The 24079-nt window shown below is 36.5% G+C and overlaps 4 protein-coding genes across 10 annotated transcripts in view; 2 read left to right on the top strand and 2 right to left on the bottom strand.

Annotated features, from left to right (window-relative positions):
• The first annotated feature begins 6231 nt into the window (after positions 1–6231).
• On the top strand, positions 6232–7302 carry cart4 (cocaine- and amphetamine-regulated transcript 4). Its single transcript, XM_057355326.1, has 3 exons — positions 6232–6570; positions 6768–6848; positions 6935–7302. The coding sequence occupies exons 1-3, from the start codon at positions 6304–6306 to the stop codon at positions 7040–7042; spliced, it is 456 nt and encodes a 151-aa protein (XP_057211309.1). The 5' UTR covers positions 6232–6303; the 3' UTR covers positions 7043–7302.
• Positions 7303–7853: 551 nt separating this feature from the next.
• si:ch211-191i18.4 (uncharacterized protein LOC799350 homolog) lies at positions 7854–8745 on the top strand. Its single transcript, XM_057354706.1, has 3 exons — positions 7854–8007; positions 8089–8193; positions 8545–8745. Exons 1-3 carry the CDS (start codon positions 7876–7878, stop codon positions 8650–8652), a joined length of 345 nt encoding a protein of 114 aa, XP_057210689.1. The 5' UTR covers positions 7854–7875; the 3' UTR covers positions 8653–8745.
• jtb (jumping translocation breakpoint) lies at positions 8743–12478 on the bottom strand. Its single transcript, XM_057354704.1, has 7 exons — positions 12419–12478; positions 12277–12331; positions 11556–11701; positions 11400–11440; positions 10649–10740; positions 10270–10349; positions 8743–10155 (listed from the first exon to the last, which is right to left on the bottom strand). Exons 3-7 carry the CDS (start codon positions 11642–11644, stop codon positions 9999–10001), a joined length of 459 nt encoding a protein of 152 aa, XP_057210687.1. The 5' UTR covers positions 11645–11701; positions 12277–12331; positions 12419–12478; the 3' UTR covers positions 8743–9998.
• Positions 12479–12850: 372 nt separating this feature from the next.
• LOC130567378 (potassium voltage-gated channel subfamily KQT member 4) overlaps positions 12851–24079 on the bottom strand; it is a 43280-nt gene continuing 32051 nt past the window's right edge. For 4 of the 7 annotated variants that reach the window (XM_057355416.1, XM_057355420.1, XM_057355419.1 and 1 more), the window contains 6 exons: positions 23459–23515; positions 20842–21068; positions 20664–20763; positions 16609–16740; positions 16357–16495; positions 12851–15368 (listed from right to left, as the gene is read on the bottom strand). In XM_057355416.1, the coding sequence (XP_057211399.1) occupies positions 15165–15368; positions 16357–16495; positions 16609–16740; positions 20664–20763; positions 20842–21068; positions 23459–23515 (859 nt within the window). In that variant the 3' untranslated portion in view covers positions 12851–15164. The remainder of the gene's footprint in view (positions 15369–16356; positions 16496–16608; positions 16741–20663; positions 20764–20841; positions 21069–23458; positions 23516–24079) is intronic. The other 3 variants (XM_057355421.1, XM_057355418.1, XM_057355417.1) reach the window with 1 other exon arrangement.

Consider the following 24079-nt stretch of genomic DNA (forward strand, 5'->3'; position numbering starts at 1 on the left):
ATTTCGAGTCACGTTCTGAGCATTATCCAATTAAAGCGCCTGAAAACATGTATGGCTTGTATCAGCCTACCTGAGGCTGCTAGTATCTCGTGATGAAGTATGAAGACATCAACAGCACTTATCACCTTCGGCTCTTCTCAGCACTAATTCATTTACCTCCCGTCAGCGTGTACGAATCAGATAATTAAAACAGCAGCAAAAATGTCATGCAGGCAGCAGTACCTGCGTCAGCCCCCTTTCAGCAACATTTGGTAAAATATTCATGGCTTTTACCCGCTTACTCTGCTATGTGAGAGAGGCCTCGGTCAATAGGTCAGTGGGAGAAACACGGACAGAGATGTCTGAGGTGTTTATAAACTGAGAATAAGGTCAGAAACGACATCACGCGGTGTCACGGTGATGACGACAGCGGTATCTAAAACGGATCCTTATCGGAGCTCCTCAGACAGTTTTTTATTATTTTGACACAGCGCCTCTGATGTGTGCTTTCGATAATGCGAATCTGATCCTCGTCGTTATAGCTGACATTTTATTCAGCCTGTGTGCTCTTACCAAAAGCTGAATGGACGTTAACTGAGTGGGAATGCATAAAAACTGTCGTGTGTCCACTATTGCCAATCAGTTTCAACGGAAAGTAGCAAACAAACGCACGCAGCACGCTTGGAAAGTTGTTGTAAGTCGCTAAATGACGACATGCGTAATTAGCATATTTATGACGCCATTGCGTCACATTTGCATTCAGTCACGATTTGCAAGCGCATTGAAGTCAGGCTGCGCCGTGAGCTTGCAGAAACTTCACGTTTTCTAAAAGAACAAATCTTTAGTTAAGATCTGACAAGTTCAATGTGCTAAACGTTATAAATTAGAGTCGCATAGTTACTAAACAAATTCTAAATTTTGATATTGATGTACGTAACAGACACCGTTTTTATCGTTTTATATATGGGGTGGTAAAGGCTATTTCAGGGGGTCCACAGACCATGACAAAAAATAAGTGTGTAACCGTAACCTGGCATCGAAGGATCATAAATAAATCATAATATTGCTAATTAAAGGTGCATTTGATCAATTTACTTCCCAGAGTTTCCCTAATCTAAAATTTAACAAATGTGACAAATGTATACAAAACAATTGCACAGCATTATGAGATTAATGTAATTACAAATGCACATGGTAGATGACAAATAAACCTTACCATGTGTCCTATGCTGTGACAGCAAACATTTTGAAACAAACTGTTAATAATATATTATTATTAATATTTATATTTATAATATAAGATAGCATAAGAGAGATTTATCTTCATTGTTATTTTTTCTACATTTTTGCTGTGTCACACCATAAAACACATGTGCGATATTTGTCAACTACCCTTAGTAATACATCTTGGTTCAATTTGAACAAGACAACAGTGTTCTTTTAGTATAACTTTTAGAATTTTCATAGTTAGAACAAATTAAATCTATCAACGATTTACCGAAAGAGGAGATTTTTTAATGGTGGCCAGAAGGTTATTTGTAACATGTAATTTCTGTTTTGTCTTTCTGTCATTACAGTCTTTTAAATTTAATTTGAGAATCAGCAGCTTATACGGTCAGACAGGTGTTTACACTCATTCAGCATAAGTGATCATCGACAGTCATGGTCATGCTTAATTTGACTTATGTTCTCTGTTTTCTTGTCCCGTTGTGTTTCCATATCCCACTTTCATATCAGTTTTGAGGTTATAATGTAACAACAGAGGACACAAGGAAAAAAGAATTGTGTACAAACTGTGCACAGTCTGATCATGTTTACTTGTTTAGTCCCCAGTTAACAACAGAATCAGTAACGTGCCTTTCAACTGAATTTGATCAATTCAGGAAAACAGTTGGCAAGGCTGTTCACAGTCTCACAATAGAGGGTATGCACGTGTCGTCACTTTCCCACGTGAACACGCCGGAACGCGCCTGCTTGAGTGGTAAAACACTGGGCAAAATGAATGGTTACAATATCAGGAAACGCAATTCCGCACAACATTTGAGTGTCTAAGAACACCTGATTCCTTTGTAAGTCATAGTCGTATGGATACTTATGAACAATATCATTCTCATGAATCATAAAATTGTTATGGTACTTGTTGTATTGTTTGCACTTTGGGTTCTAGAAAGGTGCTTCATAAGTAAAATGTATGATCATTATCAGTGTTGGGTGTAACTAGTTACTAAGTAATTAGTTACTGTAATTTAATTACTTTTACCTTAAAAAGTAAAGTAAGAGATTACTCTTATTTGTTCTGTAATTAAATTACAGTTACTTCTGATGTAACTGAATTAAATACTGTGTAATGTATACAATAGTGGAATTGACATTAAAATTCAAAATCTAACTTTAAAATGTATGCATTAATGTATCTTTCTCACATTTGTTATACAAGTCAGTTAATAATTGTACTCTATGTAGTTTTATATGATTTATTTGAATGAATTGAGAGTCGTTTTATGTCTATCCTTGACTCACTTAACTAATCAAGGTTGATAGAAGATATAGAAAGTAATTAGTAATAAGTATTTAAAGACTTTTTGTAGAGAGTAATTTGTACAGTAATCTAATTACACTATTGAATGTGTAATTAGTAACTAGTAATTAATTACTTTTTCAGAGTAACTTACCCAACACTGACCATTATTACCTAAATAGCAAATACAGAATATATGTAGGTGCATGTTTGAATTAAACAGTGGCATTCAAATTTATGGACAGTTTTGTAAATTCTGAAGCAGTTCCCTGAATCATTGCGGCGGGTCCGTAAGGTCTCATATTTGTTTGATTCCAGATGCAGGTCATACATTTTGAATAAGTAAAATCTGTGCGCTCCACAAGGTTACTGTGCAAGCCAGGTGAATAATGGTCTGACACTCCAGAGGTATCTCTGGCAGCTCCAACACTCCTGAATAATGCAAGAAGCATCAGCACACACATATTAACATACATCTATACACATACAATGTGTTTACCTGAAAGACAGATATTAGAATCACATTCTTTAGCAAATAGCTAGTGTTTTAATAATCATAAATTACTTTTTTATTCACCAAATGTCTTATAAATCGGTAGACTGTATATCATTTTCTGTAATATTTTTTCAGGCTCAACCCTGCTTAGCTCCAGTGGGCAACCAGTCTTGGGCTACAGGGTGATATGGCTGCCGGCCAACTCTTAACAAGACAAATCTTAATCTTCAAGACATTGAAAGAAGTTCAGAGAATGTTGGTGGAGAAGTCGAAAAATTGTTGTCAACCAATGGTTAGGTCGGATATGAACAAACCAAACAGTTGGTTTTAAATAACTGAGAATGTATTAGTTTGTCTAAAATATTGGTCCATATCTGACCCAACCATGGGTTAAAACAACTCAGCCTCGGGCAGGCTTACCCATTTGGCAAAGGTAGGCAATCGCATTGGGCCCCGAACTACCAGGGGCCTCCAAAAGGCAAGGGTGAACTAATAAGCATAGCCGCGGGAATGTATGCAGTAGGTGCTGTATTTTTTGGCCAGGGCTGAATCAGGGTTTGAATTTTAGCGTGGGGTTGCGCATAATTTATATCATCCCCGCAAATCTATAGCTTTAATAATGCAAAACATTTCTGCATCGTTTGTACAGTATTTGCATTATCTCTGATCAAATAATGAAATAAACCCACTGACGCCAACAAAATCAAAATGCGAAACAGTCTGTTTTTATTCTATATTTGAATTCCACAGTCAGTGCTGCACCGGCCCCCTATATGACCATGTCTACAAAATACGTTTTCATGTGAATCTTTCGATGAGCTCTGTTGAACATCTCCTTGTTTCTCACGGTCAGTGTGGTCTGTCCCGCCGCGCTGTGCACTCACGCTGTTCTCGTCACACACCGGAATTTACCGAAGTGAGCAAAAGAGCTTATTCACTGATTAACATTCAAAGGCCACCTGTTTTTCAATCAATACAGAATAAAAATAGTTAAAAATGGCCCATCCTGCATCAGAAGTCTGAACTTAATTCAGTAATTAAGTTCCGTAATTGTGGCTTAAATCAAAACAAACCAACTGCAGTTTGATTAATATGAATTGGACTGCACAATTAAAAAACAGGTTTATGAGAGTTATCTCATTTTGGAACCAAACTCTTCATAGCCTAATTGTCTTACTGCTGGCCTGCATGCAAAACTCCAAACGTGGCCTTTCTCTTTCAGGGTTGACGCTGATGAAGTACCGCATGAGGTCATTAATGTCCAAGTTGTCCATGTATAATAAGTCTGAAATTCGTTTTTGCGCCATTTGGACAACAAGACCGCTCGTGACACTCGACTTTCACTTTTTCACGTGACATTCATTTTCATGAATGCTATGACGTCGTGTGGCTTACCTTTTACAGTGAAGTCATTCATGTTTTTAATGAATATTAGTGAATGGACAAATTAATAAAATGTATTTTATTTCTTTTTTGATAAAACATTTTTATTTATTTATTTTTGACACTGTTTAAGTTCTTTCGCTCGATGCCAGGGGGTGCTGCATCCCCCTTCCCGCGGCTATGCCAATTGTCACATAGAGCCCTAAGTTATATACTATACTATAGTACTATATCCCTGTTAACGTTTTACGTTATTACATCTGTACGAATAAGTAAAGGGGACTTTTCTATGGATTTAACTCTCCAAAAAGTGGTATAGATGTCCAAGATGAAATGAGTCACTTCCACTCATTCATTCATTCTTTCACCTTCACACGTATGTGAGCCTTGCCATGGAAAGAACAGAGCTTTAATTACGAGTTGAAGATGAGTGTCTTCCCCAGAGGAAAGGAGTGAGACAGGTGAGGTGGTGAAAATGTCAGACATCTGACCGCACCTCATCAGAATGCAAGACATTGTGAAGAACATCTTCATCCTCATCTTTACATAATCTGCTCAAGTTTCCAAAAAGACATGAATAGGAATTTATAGTACTAAAAAGGACCTGTGCTATGTGATTTCGCACCATTTAGTTTCAGTGAAATTATTATAGCTATGAATTATTTAGTTCCCAATGTAAGTCACATAAAGCTACAATGAGCACAGTATTATTGAGAAATAGATTGTAAATAATGAATTGACAAAAAGCCAAATATGACAGATCTAAGAAATATAAGACATATTACATTGTTTCTTGTCTCATAACATTGACATTTGTTCCTAGCTTTAACATTTAGGACGCAGCCTCAAAAACACAACTTTCTCAGAACATGTAATGTTGCATATGTTTCAGGGAAACCTTCAGCGCAAAGGTCATCATATCAGAGTATGATGGAAATTGACACCCAGATCCAGTTAACATTCCACGTGGGAATATACATCAATGTAAAATCAACAGGTTAGAGGTGTAACCTCCCACACATCAGTGACATTGTGACCATCCACTCACATTTCTCATTCCTTATAACACTAATTGACAAATGTACTTTGAACTGTTTTACATGTATGTATTATTGGCTGTAATTAATCATATTTTTACACATCGTCGCTGTCCCTCCGAAACGTCGGATGTCCAAATTCACTGCTTTCCAGTAAATGTAAAAACACTGCACAAGCATTTTTGTATTGGTTAGATGATTGCAAAACCCAGTGACAAACATAAAGGATGACTTATAATGATTTAAGGCAAAAAATAAACCACAAAATATGGAAATATGCGGTTTCAGAAGTACAGCAGTGATAGTTTTACAAGGCTTGGTAATCTTCAACCAGACATAACCAGACAAAACCTATTTTTAAGAGTTGAAAAGTGTCTTTGTACATATAAGAATGTCACACAATGTAAATTATAAACTAACTTTGTTTTACTTAAGTCAAGTGTAAATAAATTGTGGCATGTTTCAGCCTAGGCTACATGATGTCTAAACATTTTCTGTTGTCTATATTTTGCTAGAGTTGATAAATAGTAAACAGAATAGAAAACCGAGTATTTATTAAGATGACTAAATTAATCATCAAATATTTCAATTAATAATGTTAACAATATTGTCTAATTCGTCTTTCTTACTTTTTATATTGTTCTAAACGTTTTGTCCATCGTTGTAAATAAAGTCTTAATTCTTAAAAGATTTGAACTCTTATAAAAATCGTTGTTATAATTTGCTGATGTTTTTCCATATTCCATGCTGTAAGAGGATGCTATCTCGTCTTTGATCCGGAAATGACAGCCTACAGTTTCTTAAAAAAAAGACTTATTACGGATGTGATGACGTTACACGGATACATCAGGTAGCCTACTCACATCGCATAAATAGAGAAAGGTGCTCAGATGCCCAGCGAAGCAACAGCAGAAGGCAAGAACACAAAAGCGAGTAAAACGACATTAAACGCTGGGATTGCTGAAACAGATAGAAATAAAGAAGACTTGCATTTCCAAATTGAACTTATTCACGCCAAAGCGTTCAGCACCATGGACAGCATCAGAGCAGCGGTATACCTGAGCATTTGCCTCTCGTTACTGTGCGTCTGTCGAGGTCAGATGTCAACGGACAACACGCTTTCTTCGCAAGAGGAACAATTCATCAAAAGAGATCTGGTAAGAGTCGCTGATATTTGAAAGCCGCTGAATTTTGTAGTGAACTTCACATACAGAAGACATTGATAATAGTATATTTGACTACAATTGTAACTCCATAAAGTAAGGCTTATGTAAAAAACACTCTTTATTTTTTTTTAAAAAAGATATAGAAGTTATTTTTTTCACAATTAAACTGACGCTCTGTTTATACACAGGTTGAGGCTCTCGAAGAACTTTTGGATGGAGAACAAGACAGCCGGTTATCCGTGGAGAAAAAGGCTAGCGTCATACCAAGGGTATACATACTACTCTTTTTTCCCCAAGTTTTCGTGAAAATTTCAATAACACCTTTGTGATTATCAAAAATGTGATGTTTTTTTAGTGCGACGTGGGAGAACGCTGCGCCATGAAGCATGGACCACGCATCGGGCGGCTGTGTGATTGTATGCGAGGAACAGCCTGCAACACTTTCTTCTTGCGCTGCTACTGACTGACTCTCTATCACCTCAGGCACTGTGCACATGAAAGCAAAGCTTGCGACAACTGATTTATTTAACAGGTGCATTCTATACTGTAATGTATTGCTCGTAATCTATAAACAACATGTGTTGTTAAAATAATTTTTTAGTTAGTAAAATGTTTTTAAGGTTAATTGATTTTGAATAGGCTACAGTCCAAATATTGTTTAAAATATATGTCTACATTCTTGTTTACATTTAATAATATGTACGTCATTTAAATAAAACTGTAAAATACAGATTACAACAGGTCTGAATGGAAGTTTATTATAACCATTGCCATGATCAACAAGTGAGTTTTACAGCCGAAAGTCCAAGTTTTTCGAAATATTTTTGTTGTTGTTGAAAATATTTGTGAAACACTAAACATATTTAAATGTCACATGGTTTTGTAGGCTAATACGATATAGCAGGCAAGCAGAGGACTTAGTTTAAATAAATGTAGTTTATGGATCGAATAAAAAAAATGTGTCGCACTTCTTCGGAGTTACACCGGTTAAAACCAACGGTGAAAGACTTGAAGTCTTCTATCCAATCCTCTTTTCAACAAATAGGATTAGGCAACTGTGAGATTCATCAACAGGTTATAACGTGGTCAATTTAGCAATTTAAATAACAGTGGCAATAGACTGGCATACATTAAAATTTACATACAAGTATACTCAGAAGCTTCTCGGAAATCTCTTCAACCCTCTCGGTTAGCTTAGATATCAGTCGATCATCAGGGGCGATCAGCGTCATTTCCACAAACAGCTCAGACGAAGCACTTACGCGTTTTCATCCGTACTTTAACAGAACACCCGTCATGACCAGTTTACCTGTACTTTTCATTGCGCTTCTCTGTGTTTTATACATAAATTCTAATATCAGCGGCGTGGATTCGAGACCACCGGATAATTTACCAATAGCAGCGCACAATGACGACGTGACTGACGAGGTGAGTGGAAATAACGCGCAAGTGCACGTGAGTAAAAAGGTTAAATGGCTGAATCTTTATAAATATTGATCTTCATTACAGACAAGACATCAGAAACATAAACAGATCGTGCCCATGTTGAGGAGAAAGTTCAACCGTCTTCCGGGTGTATGTAGACGTCTGAGGAGAAGAAGGATAACTATTCTGGTACGTGCATTTAAAGCGCATTGTAAATCATATTGTGGCAACACGAAGTCATTTTACCCATGGAAATTCCCATTGTAACTCATTTGAATACTAGGCTAAGTTATGGTTTTGGTTAACCTACTATTCTCAATCATTTTTGCATAGTTAATTTATTATTATAATATCTTCATTACATCTTGAACGAATGATAAATATTAATTTAAGTGGACGGATTCAACTTCAACCTGCAGTTCATTCAAAATACACTGGGGTTCACATAACCCTTAAGAAAAAAAACAATTCAAATACGTTGTGTTTAGGATTTTTTAAAAAGAAAACATATCTTATTTTCTCGTTCATTTCTTCCCACAGTGTAACACAGCAAAGTTCTGTTCTGCCAGAAGGCACTCCCTACATGGCCACATGTGCTCCTGTCCAAAACGCTCAAAGTGCAAATATTTCTTTTTATGGAGTTTGTGACATTGCACTGCAAAATGCGTTTATATTATGAAGGACTTAATATGACTTTTGAATTATCTTTTGTACCAAGTGGATGAATAAAGAAAGAAGTCATTTTCCGGCAATTTATTCCTGCTCCTCATGTTTAACAGAGGAAAGGGAGTCACACAGCTTTTATAAAAATACACTTTTTACAATTTAGATCAATAAAACAAACTATGAGACAAGGTCTTACTGAATTCACATTGTTTCTTTCTAAGGGGGAATAAAAAAAAAAAAAAGCTCAACAACTCAATGTAAATAACCGTATACATGAAAGTTAGAAACTTGGTTCTTCACCCAAAAGCAACGATAATGACAAAAATCTGTGTATAACATCCTCAAGGAACTAAGATTCATTTTAAGCACATGCAACATCAACACTTAACTGTAAAAAAAAAAATACAGGAAAAGATCAAAAAAGTTAATTTGGGTTGATTTTAATACATCTTTTCACTCAAACAAGTCAAGCAGCTTCTCAAGTACACTATAATGCAGTCTTGCACATGTTGGTCAGATGCGGGAACAGAGCTGGTATTTTTCACATGAGCTTTATAAACAGACACTGGCCACACAATTGTCTACAAAAAAACAACTTAAATCAAGAAAGCAAAAACAAAGTAAAATACCACCACTGAGGAAAAATTTAAATGTTTTAATAACAGGAACCTGAAACCTTTTTAGAAAGCATCAAAACACTGAAAAAAGGATTTTACAGACAACAAATGCATGTTTAGGATTCAATTATCATAAGGTTCCTTGAAGGTTCCCAATGTCAACAGATGGACGAGTATGTCAGACGTCTGTGAATGGTATCACATGGTTTTCATATTTACTGGAACTTACCTTTTTTAATGAAGCAAACTTTTAGTGAAAGAAAATTGCTTTAGGGCTCATATGAATTATTATTTTCACAAAATACTTGATGTGCTTTAGGTTTTCAAAACATGCAACACACACCCATTTTGCCTCTATATGCACATCACCTTCACAGCGTTTGACAGAACAGGTGTATGCAGAGCTTAACATAAATCTTTTACAAAACTGGGATTGAACTTCCACTCTTGCATAATGTTTGCAGATGTCATGTGTATTCCACTATAAGAATTCACAATGTTTACGTCTAAATGAACCCACTTGACAAGCTTTCAGAAAAAGTTCAATCCTGCATCAGGGAAACAACATCTGGGTGTACTCATTCAGAGTTTTGCCTTTGTGTGTCCAGGAAGAAAAACCAGTGGTTCAAATCTGGAAGCCTGTCCAGGAGTCTCTAACACCAGGCCCCTGTCCGGCATTTGTCCTTTAGTTTTTTAGTATAGTTCAGTCTACTATATAGATTCAATTTGTCTGCGAACCTTGTCTGAGGCTTGACGGTCAAGTGACCTTTGCCTAGCGACCACCACTATTGCAAAGACGACAGTCAGAGCTAGCATGGTACCTTCAAACTTCCAGAAGAGGTGCTCCTCCATTTTTGTGGACCGACAGCTGAACAGAAAACACAAAGAGAGTGTGTTATACAAGTGTGATTTATGACTCAAATTTCTAAATAGAAAGCCTGAAACACTGAAAGAGTAAACAGATTCTGGATCATCAGCTTACCTTTTGAACGTATCTTTGTTAGACTTAGTGCAGTTGATCATTTCTACATATCCAGTTTGGACGCAAGCTGGTACAGTTTTCTATGAAGATTACAGATAGTTTTACGACATGCAAAAGAAACAATTGCTTTACGTTTATTCACAATACACTGAAAATAAAGTAGTGTTCTAGAATAACCACATTCAGTTTATAATGCATTAATCTACACTAAATCAATGCTATCTTGTATCAATTAAATTTAATATATTATCTGCTCTAATATATATATCATTATTTATATTTACAATTCAGCTTTTGGTTTTACTTCAACCCCTCAACATCATGACCCTATTTATTCCTGTTAAAACATTACTTGGTGGTGATCCACCCAGAATCTCACCCATTGCAAGCCGTCACATGCACTGCACTCTTTAGCCACTAAAAACTCTTCCACCTGCCAACATGGAGCTGCCGCAGCCTTTGTTACCGCAACTGTAAAAAACAGAAAATGATTCTTTATATTTTCAGTTTTCCCCACTAGTATGTGCACTCACTGGGAATCAAACCCATGACCTTGACATTTGTACTGTAACACTATGCTATACCAATTATTTGTGGTCCAAATTCATTGTGCACTTGAGCTGTAAAAAATATTTTTTTCAATGTGAAGCTGACGTGAGAGACTCTGCATTGTTGCATAACAATAACTATTCAATACAATATATATGCAATAGTTATTGCTTTTATTTTAAATACTTGTAGTCTTTCTACAAGCTCCCTACAAAATGAGTAAATCCTGTTCACAGGAGTCATCTACAGAGAACCCCCCAATTTCAGGTCCTTTTTAAAATGCTCCAACAACCTGTAAAAACAGACTAATAAAAAGGCAGAAAGACAAAGAGTTTCAATTAACAGTAGAACCAGAGGACAAGATGCATCGAATCATGAGTAAAGTGACGCTTCACAGCTGTATTGTACACGTTTTAATGCCTCACAAAGTTGTTTGCTTTTCTGTTACGTTTCGCGTATTGTAAATGTATTGTATTGAAATGTCCTTTAAAGTGATTTGTTGTTTTTGAAATGGCAAGAAGCTCTCGTAAAAATCCCCAAAGCATAAAACCATTTTGAATACAAAATTAATTTCGATATACCTGTGGCCTTCTCATCACCAAGAAGAGCTGCTCCAAACACTCTAGAAAAAAAGTTGTAAACAAATAATGAATAAATCCATATTCAAAGCTTCTTTTCTGGTGCAGAACAATGCAAAAGAAAGATTCACATGTTGTGAACCATTTGTAATTTCTCACCTAAGTGAAACTAAACCCCAGAATAAGGCGTGCAGGGCCAGGATTCGGGGTCTCAGACACGACATCGGAATCCTACAGTCACTTTCCATTGCGCCGATGCACGTGTAGCACAGGTAACAACTGCAGTTTACTGGCGCGTCATTGCTCTGTACATATGGTTTTTTTTCTCGTTAGAGCAACAAACGACATATTTTGTACAAAACAGGAGACTATACATATCAAGATTTTAAATAAGATATTTAGAGACAGGTAACACGTTTGTACGTTTTCTGAATCTAAACAAAGCTAATCTCATTACCTGCGCTATTTACGTAATCGATCAGAGCCGTTTAATGAAAGATTAACCTAACGAGTGTTGTTGGGTGTTCTTTTTAAACTACACTTTGCCAGCTATAAGACACTTACATAAGTTACCTTTACTATAAATATGTAAATTAATATGATTTTATATCAGTATTAACTGCATCTTACTGGGGTTGAGCCACAGCGTTAGTTTTAGCACTTGAAAACAACTAAACCTACGTGTAAGTGCTAACGTTAGAAATAAACCAAGAAACAACAAATCTTCAAATAATTTGATTTCGCTTAGCTATCTCCCTCAATGACTAATAACATAATAGACAGAAGTAAGATAACGCTTGAGCTACAGTTCAATAAGACACCTTGAAGCTCCATCCAAACACAGTAAGTTACACATCACCAGAAAACACGCAATACTCACTCAACATCACATTGTCCGACAGTCTGTGTCACAGTACAATCCCATGACAGGACTTCTGAGACATTTGACAACAAAAGTGATGATCAATCACTACACATAAGAACGTTAGTTCTAAATACACAGTTTGTAAAATAAAAAATACCCTTATTTAGAGAGACCTTTCAACACGGGCCTACCAGCCATACTAAAACACGGAGGACGACGTCACGCCGGAATGAGGATTTTGACTGTATCAGATGAGAGTGTATCGCCCCCTTGTGGAGCGGATCCCTGTTGTCATGCGCAAATACAGTAAAAGAGCTTATTGAGATTTGAGCAACAACAAAATGTTTTAGGGCTTGTTTCACTTGAATTTTTTCCTATAAAATGTTTTGATAATTAATTATTAACTTATGGTTCCATAATGAATGTTTAGTTTTGCCCTCGACTGCTGTAATTGACCAAAATAAAGTTTTTCAGAACGAATGTATAATAAATAATTTTATAACACATTTTATTTTGACTAACATGTCTGAACCTTAGTCAGTGTGTTTATGAATAAACATGACTTCTTTCCTTAATTTACCATTTATTATTGCTGTAAATGTGTTGTATTAGTATTTTTTTATCTTGGTGTTTGTGTATACATATACGCAGGATTGATTTATTACTTCTTTTTTTTCATAAACAAAATCTGGATTTATTAATTTTTACAATCATGTCAGTTAAACATACACATTATAGATCAAGTTATCTCGCACATTAGCAGTTACTAATCATGTCATAAGGACAAAAATATCATAATGACTTAATGGCTGAAAGGTTCAGTGTTCTGCTTAAAGGGACACAGAAGTTAGAGCATGTGCAGATGAAAACAAGAAATACAGATTTAAAAGCAACATAGCAATACCAGAGTAAACCAAAGCAATTGAAACAGATTGTTATAGTAGAATCAAATACAAAACTGCAAAAGGAAAATTTTACTTTCCAAAAATACAGTCTGTAAATGTGCAAAGAAAAAGTGAATGTAGAAAATGATACGTTTGAATTCTGAACTCCAGTTCTGCCCATTAGAATGCTGAAATAATGCCATGAGCAGTGGCCTAAAAAATCTCTTAGGTCCACCGTTGTACCGTAAACACATGGTCAGTGTGCTCTAGTTGTGTCAGTAAGGCAGAGGAGTGCTGTATTCCATACAATCACCTCCATGCTGTCTGCAGCATCTCTCATATGAAGCTGGAACCTTTCCCAAAACTGCATGCATAGATACTAAAGTTCATGCACTCAGACTAATGCCTTTCTGAACGACTCTTAATCTTCTCAGTCCTGAAAATGCTTTGTCTGTACATGGCTGAGGTTAAGGGCACGTTTGAGAGAACGTAAGAATTATTTTCGTGAAAGAGATAATGGATGTATGATAAGCATTACACCATGCCAGACGGATCAATTTAATCCTCAAGCTAAAAAATAACCCCTGACCTACTGATCTCACAGGGATGATAAAAGAAGCAAAAACAAGGTCATCGTGAGGTCCAAAGTTAACACTCCAGCGAAAGACCTTAGTCCTAAATCCCAATCTAATCTCAACTAATCAAGAGTCACATTTAGGGAGAAATATAGACTTCAGAAGAGAAGCAGTGACCCTCGGACTTGATCTCAGTTGGATCATGCAGAATGAGGAAATGGGCTTCAAGGCATAGAGGAGAGAAGGGCATATGAATTGCCTCTATTATAACTAATTCCACTAAATTAAAACAAACTATCCAAGGCACCGCGCCTCTAACATGCACTTTAATGCTGGCTATTTGAATATTTTTGTTTGTTTATTTGATTTTTTGCACTGTGGGCTTTTTTAACTATGATGCAGTGGCAAAGAGTGACCCAACAAGCTACAGAGATGCAGGAAGGAAACCTGAGGGCTTCATCACATAGACTCATTTTTTTGAAGTTCCTTCCTTCCTGAAATGCCAGGGGGACCATGCAAGATGACAGGAGACGATGCTTTGGTGAGAATGCTGTCCAATGCCCCTTGGTCACAGAGTCCATCATGCGTATACTTCATTCTGTGAGGTCATTCTCTTGAAGGACATGATTCATGACGCATAGACGAAGAAAGTGTACTGTATGCCGTACATTCATTAGAAGCTCGGTGTCTTCTCGTGGCACAAGGGGTCTGTTGCATCAGGTCAAAGTGTAAGGCCATGGCCAAGTGTCCGAAATCAAATTCAGTTTAGATTCACAACGCCCTGTTTTTTTTTTTTACAAAAAAAGACAGAAAAATAGAATTGCTCTGTGGGCCTAATGATTATCAAAAACCAAAACCAAGAAACAATATTGGCACTAAGAGTTCCAGAGAGGAACACCATACATGACATAATAACAACGTTTGTTGTTTAAAAGAAACTTGAGAGGAGAACGTTTTATAGCAGTGATTTTTCAACATATATTTCGGAAGACTGAATGAAAAGTTTGTCGTTGCTAAAAAGGAGTCCGCTGTGAATGTTCACAGAATGCAGAGTAAACCTCAATGGCATCATCCAGCGAGATTATTTCTCTGACAAAATAGTCTTGAATCAATGAAAAGAAAGCAACAGGCACAAGTGAGGACTTTTCTTACCACTACTGTGTGCATGTTTAAGGATGAACAAAAAATGATGAAATGCAAGAGTGTTCGCAAGGCATACTCTAGAAAAACAGGGTAAGAGGTCACTATCCAGCTGTGCAAAGGACGAACCCATGCAAGGATGCCACGGTTGTTTTTTGATTTGTTTTTGAGAGAGCGTGTGATATGACTCGTGTTGCAGTTGGTTAATGTAGGGAGGTATTTAGCCTTTGGATGAGTGCCCTGATGCTACAGTCAGCGTGTGGCTGCGGGCTGATCTCAGTTCTTCCCACAGTTTCCCTGCGGGTCATTCTATGTTGCCGCTGTCTGAGTGGGAGATATTAAGGGTGTTGGCAGAAGGGAAGAGGTCATGTTGATCAGTAGGGCTGTGGTAGTCAGAGGTCAGGTCTGGTTCCAGCAGGGACGAGAGCGTGAAGTGGGACGAGCCCTTTTTCAGGCACTGGGAATAGAAGTTAAGTAGGAGGTCCAGCTTGTTTTCAATAGACTGCACCTGAAAAGTGAAAAAGATTGTGTGAGTTTGATTCGGGACTGAAGATACTGAGCGCCAATTGGTATTTCTTCAACAATCCGGTAATGTCCGGGAAATGAGGGTGGAATGTTATTGAATCTCGGCAGTTTTGAAAACCACTACAACATTATGTGAACGGCAATGTACTCCAGACAAGAACACATTAGATGCCATATAACTTCATTTTGTAAAATAAAGTCTCAAACAGAAACTAGCGAGATTTGATTAGATGCGTTAAAAAAACACAAACCACATGTACTAATAAAAACAAACATTTAAAGCTGGGCAATTCAATGCAAACGTCAACCTTAAGATGAGAAAATCAGGTTTAAAGGTTTTCATTTAAATTTGCATTTATGCATTTGGCAGACGCTTTTATCCAAGGCGACTTACATTGCATGATACTATTCATTAGTATTTGAGCATGTGCAATCCCTGGGATCGAACCCATGACCTTGGTGTTGCTAGCGCCATGCTCTAACCACTGAGCTAGAAAAGCTGTTATATTTGATGGTAAATACCCATGTGAAGCCTCTTTTTAAGTTTTTAAAGCATTTTTGGGTGTTTTTAAAGCATTGTTTTCCATAGTTATAGGTAAGTGAATTATAACGCACCATATTCCTCATAAATGGGCACATGAAAATTAAAATAAAATAACTATTTTGTGGTCTATAAAGTGGTATCTCTTCTTCATTTGTTGGGTATTGTTACTTCTGTTCTGAACATTTTAATTCACAGAAATCCTAAAACGTTTGAGGTCTCTCAAAAATGTGCATCCTTATCCATAACATATTCACTTTTCGCTCTTTAAAAATTTTTTTTTTGTCTGGACTCTATAATCAGGGGTTTAGTAATATAAACACAAACTGATGCCTCAATGTATTTGTAATAAATACATTTTAAGTTTTGACTAAAACTGTCACATGCATAACCCTGGAATTGCCCAGCTCTCAATGCATTGAAAGCGTACCTGCTTCTCCACCTTCACTACACGCCCCATCATGCTTAATTCATCCATCTGTTCCAGATCAGGAGGAGTCTTTTCTCCTTTCTCAGGCCTCGACTTTTTATCTGTTGGAATGGCACCACGTCCCACAATCTGATCCACCCTTCCAAGACAAAGAGTCAATACTTTCAACATGACCATTTAGAAAATGCTTTTTACAAATATTTATTTTTTGATGTTTAATGCTTGTTTTGATTTTATTTTGATTGACCAAACCTCATCTGCAGACTTTTGATTCTGCCAAGCATATCGAGGTGTCCCGCCGAGTACTGCTCGATCACATCCTTTACATCATAGGGCCGGAGCGTTTCTTTAAACTTCCGCTTGGCCACCAGGAATTTGAGAATCCTGCATTAGGATGAGAAACACTATCACGCAAGACTGCAGAGGCAGATGATAAAACAGGAATAATGCAAACAAAAGCAAACTGGCGTGAAATGAACCGCATGATTAATAAGAGCAACAAGATTAATTACAGGGAGAGACCTTATCAATTATATACAGTAAGTGACTCATAAACAATCACTGCAGGGAAAATACACACACATCCCATAACTGATAATTACTGTGTTGATGAAACTCTCTGGACACAGTGGAAAGCATATGCATCAGTATTCATTACTGAAATAACTAATATGAATAATAGGATCTCATATTTTATATGATTATGTAAATTTACAGAGGCCTAAAATAGAAAAGAAAGAAAAATACCAGGTGTTGCAAATAAAAGATTAATTATTTTTGTCTCTTTTGGTGCCATTTCTGTTATGACCCTAGTATTCACAATGTAATGTTCATTATTGCATAAGACAAAAAAATTCTCAGATTATTACAACACTCTTTAGATAAAATCGCCATTCAATTTTACATCTATATGTAGAAAAGCTATAATATATATAAAAATTATTTTCAGTTTTTCTGAATTTACCATTTAAAGTGTTTAGGTAAAATCATTTTTGTTTCATTCTGTGAACAACAATTTCTCCCAAATTCCAAATAAAATATTGTATTTATTTGTAGAAAATTGAAACAGGACAGACAGGTTAGAATAACGAAAAAGATGCTACGTATGCAGATCTTGAATACTGCAATTCATATTTATGTTTAAACCACAAAATACTAATGTTTTTACATGTAGGCTAATTTATGAACAGTTAAAAACTGAATATATGATGGAACACGCCTGATTTTATTCACAACTTTCATGGGTCTTTGCATTCTCTCAGTCTCTCACATTGATGTTCATTACCGCATAAGGCTAAAATATTCTGATCACTGTTCAGTTAAAATATAAATAGGACTATATATAAAAATATTAGATAGGATATTTTTACCCATTTATTACACTGAAATTACTAAAATAATAAAATATATTGTGTTAAATAATAATACATTACATTTTATTATTTTGCACAAAACAGTACCAGAAGTTGATTTCAATCTTTGACATGGCATCACATTGTCAATATTAAAGACAGGGTCATATTTTCACAGAATGTTCTTTACATTATTTAAAATTATTTCATGTAGAAAACAGTAAATCACAAAAAAATACTTACCTGGGTTATTAGCCACATATAGCAAACCAGACATATAGAGGAAAGAGAGAAAATCTAGAAATAGGTTTCTACAAAAAAAAAACCAGACAGCCACATTATGCAACTAACAAGATCAATTCTGACTATTAAGGGAACTGTTCAGAAACTTTATTTAATCTTTTTGGCCATTTGTGAGCATAAGCAGAACAGCAGAAAAACTATTATACATTACTGTGTGCTGTCAAGCATGGACAGAGATGCCCTTGACCGTCACACACCACAGTTCTTAATTTTTCACCTCAAGTGCTTCGGCCAGATGTTTGAGAGTTTGTCACAACCAGACAGAGGCAGGTTAGCTTTTTCCAACCTTCCATTAATCCTTCTTAATATTGTCACATGACACTATTAGGCAATACGGGCTCAGCAGAAAACGGCATACTTTGCTTTGATGTATAACCACAGTGACTTAAAAAAGAATATCAGTGAAAAGTACCTTGTCTTTAGTAAAGAGGCATTTTGTGCCAAGATAACCTCAATTATGGTAAGTATACTTTCTAAAAAAAAATTAAAAAAAAAAAAAAAAACACGCAGCATAATTGTCCTGGATTCATTAGTAACCAGCAGGGAGGGAATGAGCTTGAACAAAATGTGCAGGTAAATTGTATACTGAGGACTTTATTTCTTTAATTTTTTTAAAGACCCTTCGTTTTACAGGAACAGCTTGTGTGTGCGAACATCTCAGCCCGGGTGATGGTGCAATTTCAGCTGGAGCTAAGAAGCCCACAGCTGGTCCACAGCACACGTCAACGTTCTCCATACAGAACAAACAAGTTTCCTGATGACTCGAGAGTTTGGGCTTTTTGCTGCCTGTATATTTTCTTCTTTCTTGCAATTTTGCAGGTAGCTGCATATTTTGCCGGAACGGGTCTCAGGTGTGGATGAAAAAGAGTGTAAGGAAAAAGTGAAAGGAGAGAGGGCAGAGAAGAAAGAAATCCCATTTATTTCTATCCTCTACGGGTTTCTATAAAGTGCTGACGCTCTCTCGTGACGGCAGCACACTGTATGGGTGTATCATTATATTGGTCAGCCTTAGAATACCCCCGCCCACAGCTGCATTTTAGATGCCATCTCTAAGAATAGCTACAACAACTTGCGTGGCTTCATACTTTAACGTGAAAATGCATTCAGACGTATGCCAAATATTTAGAGAGTTGAAACCGTTTAGAATCTTCTAAGTGACTGAATAACTTTAAGCGAGGCAAATGCTTTTAAACCTGCTCAAGTTCTGCTCTCCTAAAAGCTGGTTTAAAAAAAAAAAAAAAAAATTTTAAAGCAAAAAGAACAACAGTGTTTTACCAGGGCTTCCCAAGCACAAAGCAGAATATTAATTATTAATATATATTGTGTGACATACTGTAAGTCATTACTGTTGGTTGTTATGTGGCTCATCCAATCAGAAACTACAATATCAACTATTTGTTTTATATCATGGTTATATCCAACAGTGTGTAGCAATGAAGAGAATATCATGTGACTTGCTGTTGTCTAACTATTAATTGTATTATTAAAGTGAAATCTGTTTTTTTAAATCTTTTGTCCCGTATCTAAAAAGCATGCACTACACATTTTTATCAGTGGAACAGAAAATGTGGGCCTCCCCTCAAAGTGCAACCTCAGCACGGTGAAGCTAAAATTTGCCTGTTCTTTAAGAACATCAATCTTATTGAACGGCTCTTGTGTAAAATGCAGAATCTTATTGGCCACATCAATGATGCACCAGTGCGTATGTACACACGTTTTATCTTGAACATAAGATAAATCATTTCATCCTGTCCTTAGTTAATAATAAATAGAGAATATGCTTATTAGCAAGGTTAAATATGGGCTTTCAGGAACATCTGCATAGAGCAAATATACAGTAAAGAGACCACTGCAGTTCTGCCTTTATTTGGCATTTCTGCATGTATTGTGTTTATTCTAGTCGAGTGTCTGTTAAATTTCAACAAAAACAAACATCCAACAGCAATGTGAAAGACTGACAGCATGACAAGACGCATACAATTTGTGATAAAATCCATCATATATTCATTTTTTAACTGATCCTAAAATACATGCAAAAACATTAGTATTGTGTTGTTTATATAAACTTGTTTTTCTTGTTGCAGTATTCAAGATCTGCAAAAATGATTATTTTGACCTGTTTGTCTTGTTTCATTTTTTTTGCAAATAAATATAAATAACATTTTACATTTGCAATTTAGTAATCACTAGTAAACAGAATGAAACAAAAATGATCATTTACTTGGTAAATTCAGAAAAACTGACAAGAATTTTTGAGTAGTCTCCTAATCTTGTACTCAACATCATGAGATCTTGCTATACTGCACTTTAAAACAGGGCTCTGACATCTCCGTAAGAACTGAACGATATTTTTGGAACATGTTGTATTACTTTCTGCTTGTTTAAGCAAGAAGTAGGATCCGCGACTGAAGGTTGTCATGCCCTCTATGAGTCCAACCTGCTTTGTCTCCATAACGTTCAGCTGATATAATTGCTCTGTGAAAAGGTCAAGGCTGACAGAGCAGATTCTATACCGAGGTCCCTTTTGCAAAAGACCATTCATTCAATTCACATAATGACATAGATGACATTAGCTGAGAGTAGATGTCCATTAGTGAGCTAGAGATTACAGGATTCTCCCTCTGTAGAAGTTCTCCAAGCCCTGGGACTCACCTAACGGCTCGAATCAGGGTCTTCACAGCGGGTATGACATCTTCCATGGCAACATCACAGTAAGATTTGTCTTCTGTGTTCTCCTCTCCAACTCCCTCTACTACGAGAGATCAAACCAGAATGAGAAAAGCATAACGTGTTTCTGTATAAGGGTAAACATTTGGACTGAGATGGCTACCGTCCGCAGCAGGTCGTGGTTTGAGGCGGAGGGAGGTACGGAATCGAGTCCGATCGTTGAAGCTCCAGCTTTTCTGGACCTTACCGGGGCTGGTGGCTTCTGGAATGTTCTCTGTGCTGGGTGAATGCCGCACGTTTCCCGGGGGTAAAGGAGAAGCCTTGCTGCGGATCGCCTGAGAGGAACGGGAATTGTTCATCCTTATGCGGTCACGGAATCCAAGCTTTCCACTGGCGAGAGAAATAGAGGAATGATCTGATTTGATGACAAACAAGGACGTGTTATCAAGTGCTGATCAACAACAAATTATGTTTATGTGAGACAGAGACTAACAGACAAAGGGCCAGAAAACATACAACATTGATCTATCGACACACGGGTAGTTTAGTATGTGGTAGCACCACAAGGAAAGGGTTAAGCTGTTTAAGAGATAAGATAACAGTGGTGCAAAAAATCTATCTCTCTATCTGAAAACGCAACAAATCTTTTCAGAAAAAAATAGATCTACATTAGACAGTCACAATGGTTTAAGTTTTAGTAACATCCTCCATTCAAATAAGATACAGAACTTTTAGTCACTTCTTAAATGGACAGTTTGCTCAAAAATAAAAATTCTGTTATCATTTACGCTACATCTGTATAAATGTATTTGTTCTGATGAACACAAAGATGTGCTTGTAACCAAACAGTTCTTGGCCACCACTGACTAGTAGGAAAAATGACAATGGTAGCCCAAAGTGCCCCAGAACGGTTTGCTTTGTACATTCTTCAAAATATCTACATTTATTTACAACTAAATTTATAAAGCAATTTTTCCTACAATGTAGTCCATGGTGGCCAAGAACTGTTTGGTTACAAGCATTCTTCCGAATATCTCTCTCTGTGGTCATCCGCACATACAGGTATACATACAGGTTTAGAACAACTCGAGAGTGAGTAAATGATGACAGAATTTTCATTGTTGGGTAAACTGTTCCTTTTACTTCAGTACAGACATTCATTTGGATTAATATTTAAACAGTAAAGATTCCTTAAATTGAATGAACTGGTAGTTTCTGAGAAAGGGGAGTGATGTTGTATTAACCTGTAGCATGCCAAAGGTAAAACAGTAGAAAAGCAAGACCACTCTCTGAATCCATGAAATCATGCAAAGTGCAAATACAGTGCAATGACCGATGATAAAAAACAAACAAACAAATAGGAAAAAACAAGCTAAAGTAGATATTTTAAGCCTAAACTATTTAATGAACTTTCCGATAACCTTCAGTCAATTAGAATAAGACATGGCAGTAACTGTTATTTAATTGTTGATACTGGACATTCATCATCAAGATTTGTGTATCATGCGTGTGGAGTGAGTGCATAGATCTCATGCACAAAACACTTTCTGGCAAACCCCAGAACTGTGTAACTCAATCTACACTGCTATCTGCAGCATGCTATTATATGCTTTCAAACGCATTATTTTAAAAATATTTTTAAATCCATCTCATCCTAAACATGCATGTTTGTGTCTAAATTACAGCTCAGTGAAAATGTCTCGCGGCTCTGTGCTGAGAATTACTGACATTCCTTTTTTCAAATACTATACCATGCCATAAGACTGTGATTGATCATCACAGCAGACATGCATATCAGCATAAACCATGAAGAAAGGCGATTCGGGTTTCAGTTAGACCCAAGCGCATGGTTTATCTTTGATCTGTACGTACATGCAGAGCTCATACTGTATGTGGGCTCCTGTTCTCTGATCAGCCTCACAGATTACAGGACAGATATCACTGAGATTATTGAGCTAGTGCAGCTGTTAAAGGAATGTTGAGTTCACAGTGTGCTTCTCACAATGTCATTTCAGCAGCTCCATTTATTATATTACTGAATACCTATTATCCAAAGTGATGTACAGACATACATTTGTATCAGTACATGCATTCCCTGGAAACTACCAATGGAAGCTACAGTGCGATACCAATTTTGCTTTACATTGTTTCTTTAGTATCATATTATGGAAGTAAAATGGGCTGCAAATAGCAATACATGTTGACTTGATGTTCATTTAACTCATCCAATGAAAGGGTATATTGTGAAACTTTAAACTGTTTTGATTGAGCTTAAAGGGATAGTTCACTTAAAAATGTATATGATTTCAACATTTACTCGCCTTTATGTTATTTCAAACCTGTATGACTTTCTATCTTCTACAGAACACAAAAGAAGATATTCGGAAGAATGTTGTTAACCAAATCGACTACCATTGGCACCCATTTGTCGAGACATTTCTCAAAAAAATCTTCTTTTGTCTTCTACAGGAGTCATATACGTACAAGTATTGAATCCATTGAATAACACAAGGGTGAACATTTTTTTATTTTTGGGTGAACTGTCCACTTTAAAGGTTTTTCTTCAAAAATGAATCCATTGTGTTTGGAACTGTGCTGATCTTAAGATTTGGTTCCTCAACAAGAAACACACAAATGCACATTAACAGAAGGCATTATTATGTGTGCCAAACTTACTGAATATATAGAGCTGCACTAGATCAGTAAGACTCAGAGAGTTTCAGGCATTCGGGACAGGACAGATCGTGCCCAGTGTGCACAGGCACATCGCACATGGATACCTCTGCTTACTGCCACCATGAATCCGGAAGAAACCTCGCTTTTTAGAAACGAGCTGACTGAAGAGACACACAAGCAGAGGGAGGGATTTGTGAGGGGTCGTGAGGGTAAGTCGCCTGTGCTGGGACACAGGGGTTACACTTGTTTTAATGTGCACTTATTATCAAAAAATAGATAAACATTCGGCAGTACAATCCATGTGATCCAGTTCTCTCAGTTGGGTGGGATTTTCCATGAATGTGAGTAAAGCATTAGATGTAGAATTTCCATGGTTTTCAATGTGAAAACTACTAGATGTGTTAACTATTATCTAACAGAAAATTAACAACGCATATTTTTAAACAAATAAAATCTCTTTATAATAATAATAATAATAATAATATAGTAATATTTGGTGATGTAACTAATGTTTAATGCTGTTCAGGAACAGAAGGAATGGAAGCAACTGTCATAATTTCCAAGAATACTCTATATTACATGTATTCATCAGCTTTCCTTAAAGCAGTGACACATGCACTTCAAAACAAAGTGTAACAGTAATAAGTGGAGCATTAAGTGATTTTGAAGAAAGGGTTTCACACACAAACACACTCAGGATTCAGAACTTGCAGCCTTTCAGCACA

The sequence above is a fragment of the Triplophysa rosa genome, linkage group LG16 (genome assembly GCF_024868665.1).
Source record: "Triplophysa rosa linkage group LG16, Trosa_1v2, whole genome shotgun sequence".
Lineage (NCBI taxonomy): Eukaryota > Metazoa > Chordata > Actinopteri > Cypriniformes > Nemacheilidae > Triplophysa > Triplophysa rosa.